We start from the raw sequence: 13,767 nt of genomic DNA, 5'->3' as shown, positions 1-13,767 counted from the left end.
TTTTTTTTTATTTAGAGTTTTTCAGTCTTGACCTTGTCTGGAGAGAAGATTTAAAAGTCGAAAACTCTCATAATGTATTCTTTTGATTTTTAAACATTTTTTCTTTCGTAACGGAATAATCAAGTGGTTTTGTTTTGTTGTTTTGTTTTGGTTTTTTTTTGTTGTTTTTTGGGGGGGTTTAAAAAAAAATTCTTTCTCATCATTGTCCAGAAATAAATGTGACTTTTTAAAATGACAATGGTGTCAACTTTTTAATCTTTTCTCTCGACAAGCCCTTTACAAAAGAGTTATAACTGTTTGATTTCTTGTGTGAATTTTGTTTTTTGTTTGTTGATTTTGTATGCGTGTGTGTGTGTGTGTGAGTTTTGTTTTTAGTTTGTTTTTTTTTAATTTTTTTGCCAGTTTTTTTTTTTTTTTTTTTTGTTTTGTTTTGTTTTTTTTTTTTTTGGTTTATTAAAAATGTGCATCCCTTTTTTTTAAAAATTATTTTTGTGTTTAGCGTGTATAAAGTGTGTATTAGTTATGTAGTGAATAGTACCAGTTTGCGTTGAAATGGATGCTGTGTTCAATTGTGATATAGCTATTCAAAGCTTTAAGAATATAATAAGACAATACGTTCAGATCAGAAGTGCACTTTTAAATGTTGATAACGGTGATCGGTGTAATTTTTAAAATATATATATTGTTTTATTTAATGTTAAAAACTTGTTGCTTTGTGTTATGCATTTATAGGTGTTAACCATTTAACTGCAGAACTTCAGAAAGATACGTATTTAAAAATTTGGCCATAAAACTCGTCCTCTAAATATTGATTAATTTAATTGATCCCCATCTTGGCAAAAACTCTCGAACCTGGGAATTACGGGAGACCTCCCAGGTTTGAGAGTTTTTGCCAAGATGAAAGTCATTTAAATCGATCGATATTTAAAGGGCGAGTTTTCTGGCCAAATGTTTTAATACGCGTCTTCCTAGAGTACGGCAGTTATGTGATTAATAGGAATGATTATGAAAGTAAATCTTTCTTTACATGACTTGGTATTTTCTTTTGAGGGTGGGGCAGGTTTATTTACTTTAGCCCGAAGGCGATGTGTTAGGGTTTTCAGTCATGGCTTGTTTTTTTTTTTGTTTTGTTTATTGTTATTTGTTTTGTTGGTTTTTTTTTGGGGGGGGGGAGTTCGTTTTTTGTTTGCTTGTTTGTTTGTTTGTTTGTTTTTTTTTTGGGGGGGGGGGCTTTGGGGTTGTTTTTTTTTTGTTTTTGTTTGTTTGTTTTTCTTTTGTTTGGGTTTTTTTCCATGCTATGCTGATAACTTTTATATTGTACTTTATTGATATTAGCCAAAGTTGCTATGGCAAAAAGATTTTATAATTTTCTAGATACCTAAGGGAGCATAAAGATTAAGTCATTATTTGATTTTTTTATTTTTAAAAAAAGTTTTTGGTTTGCTTGCTATCTTTCTTTATAGGCATGCATGATAATGCAATTTTTAGATGCATGAAATATTTCAGTTGTCCGAGTTCTCTTTCATTTTTAAATAGATTTTATTTTTATTTATTTTTTTTAAATACAATTTGTGCGGTTTTCGTATGCATGAAAGTTGAAAGTAGTTTACGTCACATCCCATTAACAGTCAGGGTTTGACTTTACTCTTAACTGACGCAATGGAGCCCTGAGACACTTAAATCTCTCCTTACCAGCCATTTTCAGGATTTTCCCCAAAACTTCACACCCAACTAACACAAAAATATATTTTTTATCACTCAAACACAAAAGCAGTAAAGTTCTTCCGATGCATAACTTCTTTAGCAAAACATGCTCTACAACACACTGATCATTTTCTTTAAATTTTAAGATGTACTAGAGAAATTTGAATTTAAAAAATGTTGTTGTATCGTAACGAATGTGACGATTTTCCTATGGTTGGTAAGGAGAGTTTCATCCCTGTTTGCTCTTTTGGTGGCTCGTTCTTACAGCGTCCAAGACTAGATCTTATCACTGAAACAGTTCCCTTACTTACATCCCCCCCCCCCCCAAGAAAATATGAATAAATAAATAATAACGCGTAAGATATTGTGTCAGATTAGAGAGTCAAAAATTGAACCCCGCCTGTAGAGGACAAATGCTTGTTTGATCTAGAGCTTTCGTGTAATGTAGACAGTTTTTGTACCAGCATCGAAGTCATCATTCCTGCCAATGTGTCCTTGCCTCTATCTGACTCTCATATGACCTATAATTGTACATGTACCAGACGGATCGAACTCCTAGAACCAGTCAAGTTATATTTTAGAGAGGGAAAAAAATCAATATTGAGCATGTTGCTCTATGATATAGAATGCTGATACTATGAAACTTTCAGTGAAAATTCAAATTAGTGAAGTCCTATGACATCTAATTAGATTTATTTTGGTGGGGGAGGGGGGGGGGGGGCGGAACTCCCCTAAGGTATGAAAAATGTTCTGTTTGTAGTTCCAAATCTTTTTTTTCTAATAATTGTGATTTTAACCCCAAAAAAAAAACCCAGATGCAATGGAACCTCTCTGCTCAAGATTCATTTAGTTTTTTAAAAAGACTTGAATCCTCTAAAAGCAAGACTTAATTTCTTTCTTCGTTATTAATTGATGATTTTTTTCGTCTTATTTATTGTGGGTGGTCGTACCATTCAGTATAACACATTCCATCCAATGCAACGTCTGGTTATTCAGACCTAGTGTATTCCTTCAAGAGAGCAGAGTGTACGAACAGATTGATATATTTAGTTGCCTGTCTTGTTTTCTTTGGGACATCTGAACTCATGATATTTTGACTGCCCAATCATTGTCTTTATGTTTACTTGCGGTGCTGAAATGAGCCAGAAGTATAAAACCCCTAAAACGGAAACAAAAACAAAAAACCCAAAGAATAAAAACCCAGTAAAAGTTGTTGTTAGATGATAATCAATCATGCATTTATTTATCTTTCACTTGGTTTATTGCTGTTTCAACATATTGGGGTTGTGCTTCCTTACAACTTACAGTTTATGGGGTTGTGCTTCCTTACAGTTTATGGGGATGTGCTTCTTTAACGTTTATGGGGGTGTGCTTCCTTACAGTTTATGGGGATGTGCTTCCTTACAGTTTATGGGGATGTGCTTCCTTAAAGTTTATGTGGGTGTGCTTCCTTACAGTTTATGCATTTTTATTCCTCTGCCCTGCAATGCCAAGAAAACAATATTATTTTTGATTGGCGATTAAAAGTTAAAAGGACGTACGCGTTTTGAATGGAAGTATGGGCTATGCGTCTTTTGCAGTAACTTATTTGATTCATGGATTGTTGGTTATGATGCAAAACAAACGATCAGTTCCTATACAGACAAGGTTCAAGTGCTAAGTTTCACTCAGCAATGAATATCATATTTGCCCTGAGTGTCTTATTAAACAAAAACAAGAAGGAAATATTATTTTGTTTGTCGTTTATGGGGGTTTGTGTTTCTTTCGAAAAATTTTGACTATTTGCCCTGAGTGTCTTATTAAACAAAAATAAGAAGGAAATATTCTTTTGTTTGTCGTTTATGGGGGTTTGTGTTTCTTTCGAAAAGTTTTGACATCTCTTTAGTGCAATTGCTGCATTGATTTCCATAAATTTATTTTTTGCTTTTGTTTTTTTTTTTTTCCAGTTTTGATTTTTGGGGGTAATGGTTTGGTTTACTGGGGGGTTTTTTATTTATTTTTTTTTTGTTTGTTTTTCTTGTCGCCGTCATTTAAATTCTTTGTCCTTGTCTGTTCTGATTTAAATTCTGATTCTTTTGTTTTGTTTGAGGTTGTTTTTTTTTTTTTTTTGATTACTAAATGGATGTGGGTTTCGTTGTCCGTGTTTACCTCAAGAAAAAGGGCTTGGTTTGCTGTTGTCTTGAAAGTTTTGTTTTGTTTTTATTTTTATTTATTCATTTATTTTTATTTTTTTGTTATTTCAGAAAGTAAATCCAGCCAAATTTTTGTAATGTATTATTATGCAATTACCATCTGTTACTCATAGGCTAGTCCATTATTTTAAGTGGGTTATAGAAGATAATTTCTATATTCAGGTACTTCATCCATCCCATATTTTTGCTATCTTTTTTTATTTTTATCCCTCAATGTCATTTGTCCATTTGATGTGACTCTGTGTCCTTGTACTGGAATAAGGGCACCTGACTGTACCTGGCCTTGCCAGGAGGATTTTGCTGGGAGGCAAAGTCTGATAGATTTATTTTTTTCTGTGAAAGAAAAGATTATTGTTTTATTTATTTATTTATTTATTTATTTATTTATCTATTTTTTTGTCATTGTAAATCATCTGTCTTAAGCCTTTTATTCAACTCATGAATATAAATTATTTTATAAGCATGGAGTCTATCTTTGTGCTTATGTCTGGGCGGGACATAGATGGTCTATGTCTCAGATAAGAAGCTCGATTAGATTACCCTTGAGTTTACTTTTATCGTCTGTTTGATCCAGTTCTAGTGTCTTCCTTTTTTTTATTTACCCCTAAAAGTAAAAGAATATTAGATGGATGAACAGCCAACTTTGGTATACATCTTTATTTAGGCATGTCAGTCACGTCGACTTCAAACATGTAACAGTAGTGGACAGCGAGATGGTATTCTTAATATCTTTTTATAGGAAAGTAAAACTTTTTGGGAAACCTGAAACTTTTCCGCACGATTTGTCAAGACAGCTGTGTTGATTTGGCAGATTGCATTCGTCATTGATCCGCCCACCTTACATCTCTTTATTATTGTTATTATTATTATTATTATTATTATTATTATTATTATTATTATTATTATTATTATTATTATTATTATTATTATTATTATTATTATGACTGTTATTAATTTATTTTTATTATTATTATTATTATTATTATTCTTATTATTATTATTATTATTATTATTATTATTATCATTGTTATTGTTATTTTGACCAGCCATTAAAGCTGGATAGAGCATCATGAAATTAGTTTAGAAATTGAATTGAGACAAGTCAGATGTACATAGTTTTACATTGAGAGGTATGCTTTGAAAAATCAAACTTTTATTTAAAAACAAATTCATTTGAAAATCTCTCTCTTTTTTTTCTTCTGGTAAATCCAGGTGCAAGTGAAGATCCCAACCATCTGCGTATTGTAGAGCTAGAGCAGGATGCCAGTGGTTCGCTGGGTATCAGTGTTGCAGGAGGCATGGGAAGCCCCATCGGGGATGCTCCTGTCATCATCGCATCTCTAAACCCCACAGGCCCTGCAGCAAGGTCTGGAAAACTGAAGGTAAAGGTTTGAATAATGCTTTGTAATCCTTCTCCTTTGACTGATACAGCTGGAGTTTATCCTGGTTTCCGTAGCGTATAATAGACAATAGCTATTGCTTGCTACCCTTTGGATATGCTGCTAGTCTGTCGTAAAGTACTTTCCACCAGATCTAACAGACCAGCTGCCTACCCAATCACTGCTGGTTGGACAGGGAAGTCAGAAAAAACTTGATTTCATCCTGGATAAATCTCAGTTCCTTTGCGTGTGAAGTGAGTGCTCTACCAACTGAGCTATCGGGACCTCCTTTGACTGATACAGCTATGACTAAATTAAAGGGTGAAGCTGTCACAATAAAGGTAGTTTTTTCATTTTCTTTAAAAACCTAATAATATTGTTTGAGATAAATGAAAAAAAAAATGGAGGTCATATTAGATCTTAACTGATGTCTTTATTCATATAAGGTCGTGATTAAAGTTTTAGAGATTATAAAAACATGACACAAAGACAGTATTATTAATTCCTTGGACTTTGAAAAACTTTCAAACTACATTAAAACTATCATCCATATGCATAGTGCAATTCTGGCTGTGGAATTGCTATTTAGTTTTATACATATGATAAGCAAAAAACATAATGCATCACTTTTTGGTCGTCGTGAGCATTTTACATTGAGGCGATTTCATTCAAATAATAAAGCATTAAAACTACATTCAATTCTCTTTCCACTCATAGATGATATGCCAAGGTTATCAAAGCTGTGATGTATCCTATGCGAAAGAAAAAAAACTTTTATCCTATCCAAAAGACAAAAAAGTTTATCCTGTGCAAAAGAAAAAAACATGTCCAGATCACACACTACACGTGAAGAATTAAGATGCATGATTTGCCTTGGGTCGCCAAGTGAGAACTGATGTCATGTCTGCATTGCGGATTTTATTACTTTCTGGCAAGTTAGGGGGGAGGGGGGTTAGTTATCAAATCAGTCATTAAGTGAAGCAAACATTTACCAGTCAAAATATAAACAATATGTTTTATCAATAAAAGGCAGAATGAAATTGACTGACATCTTATGGTAATACATGCATTCAAGATGAAGTGATACCAAGCTGCTGGAAGCTGTGGACTGTAAAAAGTAATAAACAAAAATGAATGTAACAGTTTTTTTTAAAATTTAAATACCAGACTTTTTATGGGTTCAAGATTGAGATTTGTAGACTATGTCGAGTTAAACATTAGTCTTACTTTTGTATGTATTTTTGTTTTTTTTGTTTTCTCAGGTGGGAGATAAGGTTCTGGTCATCAATGGAATTCCAACAGATGGAATGACACACCAGCAAGTAGTCAGTTCTCTCAGGGGCTCTCGGAAAGTCACCCTTCATGTTGTGCAAGGTACTAATGATGAAGATGCTGCAATGTGGTCTGGTGGTATGACACTCACTTTCGGATCGAAAGGTCCTGGGTTCGAGTCTCACTCGGCGCATAGTTGAGACCTTGGAAAAGGCTCTTTATTCACATTCTCTCATTATACTCAGGTGTAAAATGAGTACCTGGCCGTTAACAGCATTGTCTCCGTCCGAAAAAATTGTAATATCGCCTAACAGCGTTTTACATGTTACGTGTTGCTGTTGGTCAGGGACCCCTTGCAAAGCGCTTTGAGCACGTTTAGTAGATATTGCACTTTACAAAAGCTCAAGCTTTTTTGTTTTTGTTTTTTTCAAGATGAAGCTAAAGATGATGACTCAACCCGTTGAAGCAGTGTTATATTTGGGTGAATGAGATGCTGTAGATTGATTATTTTTGTTGTTGGCATCCATCTGTTTTGGAAGGCAATGAAGTCTTTGGACCTGACAAAGTCAGTCTGTGGTTGATTGGCAGTGACTGCTGTGGCTGAACAGGTCGATTTGGGATCAGCAGATCCTGTTAAATTGCAATTTAATGTAAAGTCAAACATGTGAGATCGGATTTGGAGTTGTGTTTTTTATTTATGATAAGGAGAACGAGTGTGTCGATTAAGCACAGAAGCTAAAAATAGAATCTAAGCACCAGCTATCATGTGCCATTCATGTAGGACCTTCCCGAGTTTTCTGCAGGCTTGGGACCGTCATGTTGTGGAATTGCATTGACAGGAAAGCATTTTTCACACATGATACAAGATTAATGTGCGAAAATGGTTCAATAAGAAGTGCATTTTCATTACTTTTTTTGTGTGTGTGTTTAGATATTTTCTCCAATCAAGATGTAATCAAGATGTGGCGATTAAGCGGAGAAGGTGTGCGATTAAGCAGAGCGATTATATAGAAAAAAATCAGTTTTTCAGGAATGTGCGATTAAGCAGAGTGAACTGTATTATTATTATTATTATTATTATTATTATTATTATTATTATTATTATTATTATTATTATTATTATTATTATTATTATTATTATTATTATTATTATTATTATTATCATTATTATTATTATTATTATTGATAATAATAATAATGATGATGATAATTGTTATTTAAGAAATCATGTATTTATTCTTTTAGAATTATTCATTCACCACAAAAAATTTTGGACATTTTATCAAGAGTTATACATTTCTTCTTCTTTAAAAATACGATTGATTCAAATTTTACTCGAATTCATTTGTGTAATAAATTTCCTAATGTGACAGGTGAAGCCAAAGCAGTGTCTGTCAGCGGTCAAAGGTCGCGACAGGTCAGTGGCGATATGTCAGATGTGGCTAAAAAGGAAATTGCAGCTGTGGAAATAGAGGATGATGGGTAAGTTGTCTTTCAGTGATTACAAGATATGAAGTGAATAGAAAAGTGCCAGAAGACAATAGAGAATAAAAAATTTTTCGCGGCGGTGGTGGGGTTTGAACCTGCGACCTTATTGGTACGACAACTCCGCCTGGCAGGTGAGAGCGTGGCTCTACCGTGTGAGCTATCCACGAACACAAAAATATTCGTTTCAAACTCAAAGTCATTACTAGATCCCTCTCTCACCCACTTCTTGAGACCGCCGATTCGTTCGTACACCACCATCGCGAATAATTTTGACCAGCAGTTAAGCTTAATAGCCAATATTCTCAACACAAACATATAACATAGAAACGATTGAGACATTGAGTATGCTCCGGTGTATGGGGTGAATTTTTAATTCAGAAAAGTGAGTGGAGCAGGCACTTATGTTGGTAACAACAAGATATGAAGTGAATAGAAAAGTGCCAGAAGACAATAGAGAATAAAAAATTTTTTTTTTCGCGGCGGTGGTGGGGTTTGAACCTGCGACCTTATTGGTACGACAACTCCGCCTGGCAGGTGAGAGCGTGGCTCTACCGTGTGAGCTATCCACGAACACAAAAATATTCGTTTCAAACTCAAAGTCATTACTAGATCCCTCTCTCACCCACTTCTTGAGACCGCCGATTCGTTCGTACACCACCATCGCGAATAATTTTGACCAGCAGTTAAGCTTAATAGCCAATATTCTCAACACAAACATATAACATAGAAACGATTGAGACATTGAGTATGCTCCGGTGTATGGGGTGAATTTTTAATTCAGAAAAGTGAGTGGAGCAGGCACTTATGTTGGTAACAACAAGATATGAAGTGAATAGAAAAGTGCCAGAAGACAATAGAGAATAAAAAATTTTTTATTCTCTATTGTCTTCTGGCACTTTTCTATTCACTTCATATCTTGTTGTTACCAACATAAGTGCCTGCTCCACTCACTTTTCTGAATTAAAAATTCACCCCATACACCGGAGCATACTCAATGTCTCAATCGTTTCTATGTTATATGTTTGTGTTGAGAATATTGGCTATTAAGCTTAACTGCTGGTCAAAATTATTCGCGATGGTGGTGTACGAACGAATCGGCGGTCTCAAGAAGTGGGTGAGAGAGGGATCTAGTAATGACTTTGAGTTTGAAACGAATATTTTTGTGTTCGTGGATAGCTCACACGGTAGAGCCACGCTCTCACCTGCCAGGCGGAGTTGTCGTACCAATAAGGTCGCAGGTTCAAACCCCACCACCGCCGCGAAAAAAAAAAATTTTTTATTCTCTATTGTCTTCTGGCACTTTTCTATTCACTTCATATCTTGTTGTTACCAACATAAGTGCCTGCTCCACTCACTTTTCTGAATTAAAAATTCACCCATACACCGGAGCATACTCAATGTCTCAATCGTTTCTATGTTATATGTTTGTGTTGAGAATATTGGCTATTAAGCTTAACTGCTGGTCAAAATTATTCGCGATGGTGGTGTACGAACGAATCGGCGGTCTCAAGAAGTGGGTGAGAGAGGGATCTAGTAATGACTTTGAGTTTGAAACGAATATTTTTGTGTTCGTGGATAGCTCACACGGTAGAGCCACGCTCTCACCTGCCAGGCGGAGTTGTCGTACCAATAAGGTCGCAGGTTCAAACCCCACCACCGCCGCGAAAAATTTTTTATTCTCTATTGTCTTCTGGCACTTTTCTATTCACTTCATATCTTGTTGTTACCAACATAAGTTCTTTCAGTGATTGTGAATGAGAAATGGGTCTATAAATAGTCATAGTGCATTTTTATGATAATGATGATTGCTCAAGAACTAACTGGGGATTTTGTAAACATTAAGATTTTTATTTTATTTATAAAATGGGAGTTCTTTAGTAGACAAAAATAGGATCGTAATTTTACAGTCGATGATGTTATTTGAATTTTACTTATTCAGCCTGCTTAATGGGACGATTGGTCTGTGACATAATCTGTACTGATCATTTCAGAATATATTTTTGGCAAATGGGGCAATATCAGTGCTTCGCTGCTTGACAGTCATCCATGGATTTGGTCAATTTTGAATGCTGCTTTCATGGAATGATTTCTCCATAATTAAAACACCTTTTGACTGTAACAATAAAAATACTAACTCTGCCTCTTACCCCAATTCCGAATTTAGTTACAAATGAAGAATCACGTCATGACAGTCAGTTTAAGTTCGACTGTCGAGAAGGCTAGACACTTGGGTGGGGTTCCCAACCTCTTATAGTGGGCAGGGAGGTACTTGTTATGTCTTCTATCCCCCTGTATCTGTTTTCCAATAGCTTTCTGTCTTTGACTTGGAATGAGATTACTTAGTTTTGTGTGACCCTGACCAGAGTCCTTGGCTTGGAGGGAAACAGTCGAATTTATAGTTATAGATTAGGGGGATATTCTTTTCATTGTAAATCATCTGTTATGTACTGATATATTTTTGTTTTAACATAGGATTTGTAAACATTTTAGTGTATCCCTCTTAATTGGACCTTTTGCTGTTGTCTGGATGAGACTTTTAGGTGATCTCAAACTAAGTACACTGATAGTGTGCTCTTGGAATCTACATATGTTCCCTATTTGAACCATTCCCCTCTGTCTTACTTTTTCCTCAAGTCCTTTTATGTACATCTAGAATGTTTTTACTATCCAACTTTCTTCCTTTTTCCTGGTGCTGATACGACCGAAATGTGTCGCAAGAGCCGTAAAACCCTTAAAAACAAACAAGTCTAGACACGTCTTGTTTTATCTAATTAATTAATGCTAATAATTGTGTTTTTTCCCTATTCGAAATTGGAATTTTAAATATATTATTGGATCTATTACATACTATTTCCCATCGAAGTATATTATTATTGACATTTAGAAAGTGGTTCTCTATGATTTAAACATTTGATATTATTCTTCAACTCCTTCCAATCAACAATGGAGTCAGATACTGTTGAAGTTTCTTCCGAAGATGATAATGATGGTGATGATTCTTTTTTTAAATTTTTTAATCTCTAGTCAACCACCCCAGTATAAAACGATAGTCTTAAATCGTGGCTCGGAGGGTCTTGGCTTTTCCATAGTAGGCGGCCACGGGAGTCCACACGGTGATTTGCCCATCTATGTGAAAACAGTCTTCACCAAAGGAGCAGCAGCAGATGAAGGTTCTCTGTCTAGGGGAGACCAAATTCTGTCTGTCAACAACCAGTCATTGGAAGGATTCACGCACGAGGATGCCGTCAACATTTTAAAGAATACGCATGGAACTGTGACTTTAGGGATCTTGTCTTGATACAATACATGACAGGGATTGGAATTTACAGTTTAAGTCTGTGTCATTTTTTTTTTTTAAAATGAATATTGATTGTTTGGGTGGCGGTTTTGGGAGTTGTTCTTTTTGTGTATTATTACGGGGTCAAGAATAAGGGTAGGTTCAGAGAAATAGAGATGGGCTTATGTGTTAAATGAGATGCTGTAGGGTTACGCAAAACCTATTTGAAAATATTGTATTCTGAGATCGGTTTAAAGATAATGTATGTGTTAAGAGGTTATTTTACAGGATATGTGTTTTGTTTGTTTGGGGGTTTTTTTGTTTTGTGTTTTTTTAACTTAATTTGGTACTTAGAGATTTTGTATGATTTTTTTTTTTTAGTTCATGGCATTTTATTTTTGATAAGAGCTGTCCCAAAAAATTAATTTTGTAGATATTTGGATTTTTCACAAAAACCATCAACGACATGATTTGTTTATATTTCAATCAGGAAATATACATTAAAAATAAATTTCCATAGAAATTTCTTCATATAAATTATTATTTTATATGCTTTATGGAAATGTATATATCTGTTTGTCTATTTGAAAGTGTGTGCCCATCTCCCATCCGTATTATCCATCGCTTTGTCTTGTTTCTGATTTTATTTATGAGAATAATTATTTTTATACCTAACATTCCAAGAAAATGAATCAACTGAGATCGAAACAAACAATGGTTTGTAGGCTGTGATTTGGATTTAAAGAAAACCATACTCTTAAGTCAGAACAAAGTGCTGAAGGTTTTCCAGTCGCCAATGTCAAATAATGGAACAGTAGTTTTTGTTCTTTTTTATCATCATCATCATTGCTACCCTTTGATTACTTGAATTTGTGTCAACATTCAGGTAATTCAATTGATGTTTTTTAGAAGCTCTTATATTTTGAATATACTGTTAATTTTTTCCCTCTTATTTTTCAGATGAATTCTAATTTTGATGGATTATAAAATGACATGGATAAAGATTGTTTTTTTGAATAAAATCTTTTTTTTTTATTTTGACAGTTGATAAGGACTGGTGGTTTTCTTTTATCTATTTTTTTTAAATGGTCATTGATCATTATGCATTATTAACATATAGCTCTGTTCAATTGTGTAAATAGATTGATAATGTAAATAAGATATTAAAGGTAACGGGTGTATTGTGTAAATTTAGCCATCTATTGACTTCACCGCTATCTTTGTTTCAAATATGCAAAATATCAGTATGTGCTATTTTTTGTTCTTTTTTTTTTTTAAGGGTTGTTATCCCTCTCATTTTTTAAGCAATTGCATAAACCAAAAACCTGCATGTGTTAGAATACACAAGGTCGTCTTTATTAGAAATGCAGTAATTTCAATGTTTTCAAACCCATTTGTTTTCAGTCTTGAAGATAACGATTCCAATGTCAGCCATTTAAAAATTTAAAAATCGCCCTTTCATAATATGTTTTGTTTATATATCTTGTTGCCAGATTTTTTTACTTCCATTAATCAAACATCTATCATTTTTTTAAAAATTAAAATGACCTTGTTCAATTTTTCTAATGAAAATGGCAAGGAAAATCGTTAGTATGTAGACATTTTATTTTAAGATTATTTTCTATTATTATGTATTTTTGTTTGTTTTTTTTTTTGTTGTTGTTTGTTTTATACATATATATATACCCTTAAGCATCCTCTAGCAAAGCACCTGGTCTGTGTAATATGGGTTGGTCATCAGTATTCACTCATGTGCTATTTAACTCTTGTCAAGAGAGAACTACTTATTTCCAGCTGCTTAACCCTGCATAACTCCAGACCTAAACTGAATGAAAGCCCGGCTAGCTTCTCAGGTGTATTTGTTGCGGGGTTGGGTATGTTTTTGGGTTTTGTTTTTTTTTGGGGGGGGGGGGGTTTGTTTGATTTTTGCTTATTTCTTTTGTTTTGTTTTGTTTTTTTTACGTTGATCTAAATGGTTAGTTTTGTTTTTGACCATTTTTGTTAATCAAACTTCAAAATTTTGATAAAGAAAAAAATTAATAAATAGCTGCAGAGTATTTATGTTATGTTGTTTTTATTTCGAGCAATTGTATTTGTTTTTTGTTTTTTTTTAACATCCAATCTTTTTGATTATTTCTATCACAACTCCAAATTATAATGTAATGTTATATTTTTCTTAAATTGTGACTCTGGTTTATTCCATTGTCCTATTTTCTTTTTAAAAAACTAGTAAAGGGATTAGATGAACACTCTCGTATTCAGTTGCATTTTTTGGTTGTTTTTTTTTTTCGAAATTCGATATTAAAAAATGTATATAATATAATACTAAACAATGATGTATTTTGATATCGGAAGCGGCTCTTTTCTCAAAAAGAATGTGTGTCCATGATGTGCACAAGAAGTGGTATTTAATTTATGATGATAGTGATTACATTATTATTATTATTATTATTAT

At 33.7% G+C, this 13,767-nt stretch overlaps 1 protein-coding gene across 10 annotated transcripts in view; it reads left to right on the top strand.

The window, feature by feature from the left end:
• The window catches only part of LOC144976807 (multiple PDZ domain protein-like), a 302,900-nt gene extending 289,362 nt beyond the window's left edge, over nucleotides 1-13,538 (top strand). For all 10 annotated transcript variants that reach the window (XM_078921376.1, XM_078921356.1, XM_078921365.1 and 7 more), the window contains 4 exons: nucleotides 5,109-5,278; nucleotides 6,538-6,649; nucleotides 7,921-8,029; nucleotides 11,060-13,538. In XM_078921376.1, coding sequence (XP_078777502.1) covers nucleotides 5,109-5,278; nucleotides 6,538-6,649; nucleotides 7,921-8,029; nucleotides 11,060-11,333 — 665 coding nt within the window. In that variant the 3' untranslated portion in view covers nucleotides 11,334-13,538. The remainder of the gene's footprint in view (nucleotides 1-5,108; nucleotides 5,279-6,537; nucleotides 6,650-7,920; nucleotides 8,030-11,059) is intronic.
• The last annotated feature ends 229 nt before the right edge of the window (nucleotides 13,539-13,767 follow it).

The sequence above is a fragment of the Berghia stephanieae genome, chromosome 1 (genome assembly GCF_034508935.2).
Source record: "Berghia stephanieae isolate SIO BIC M18660-M18661 chromosome 1, UCSD_Bste_1.3, whole genome shotgun sequence".
Lineage (NCBI taxonomy): Eukaryota > Metazoa > Mollusca > Gastropoda > Nudibranchia > Aeolidiidae > Berghia > Berghia stephanieae.
This window is presented reverse-complemented; position numbering and strand designations above follow the sequence as displayed.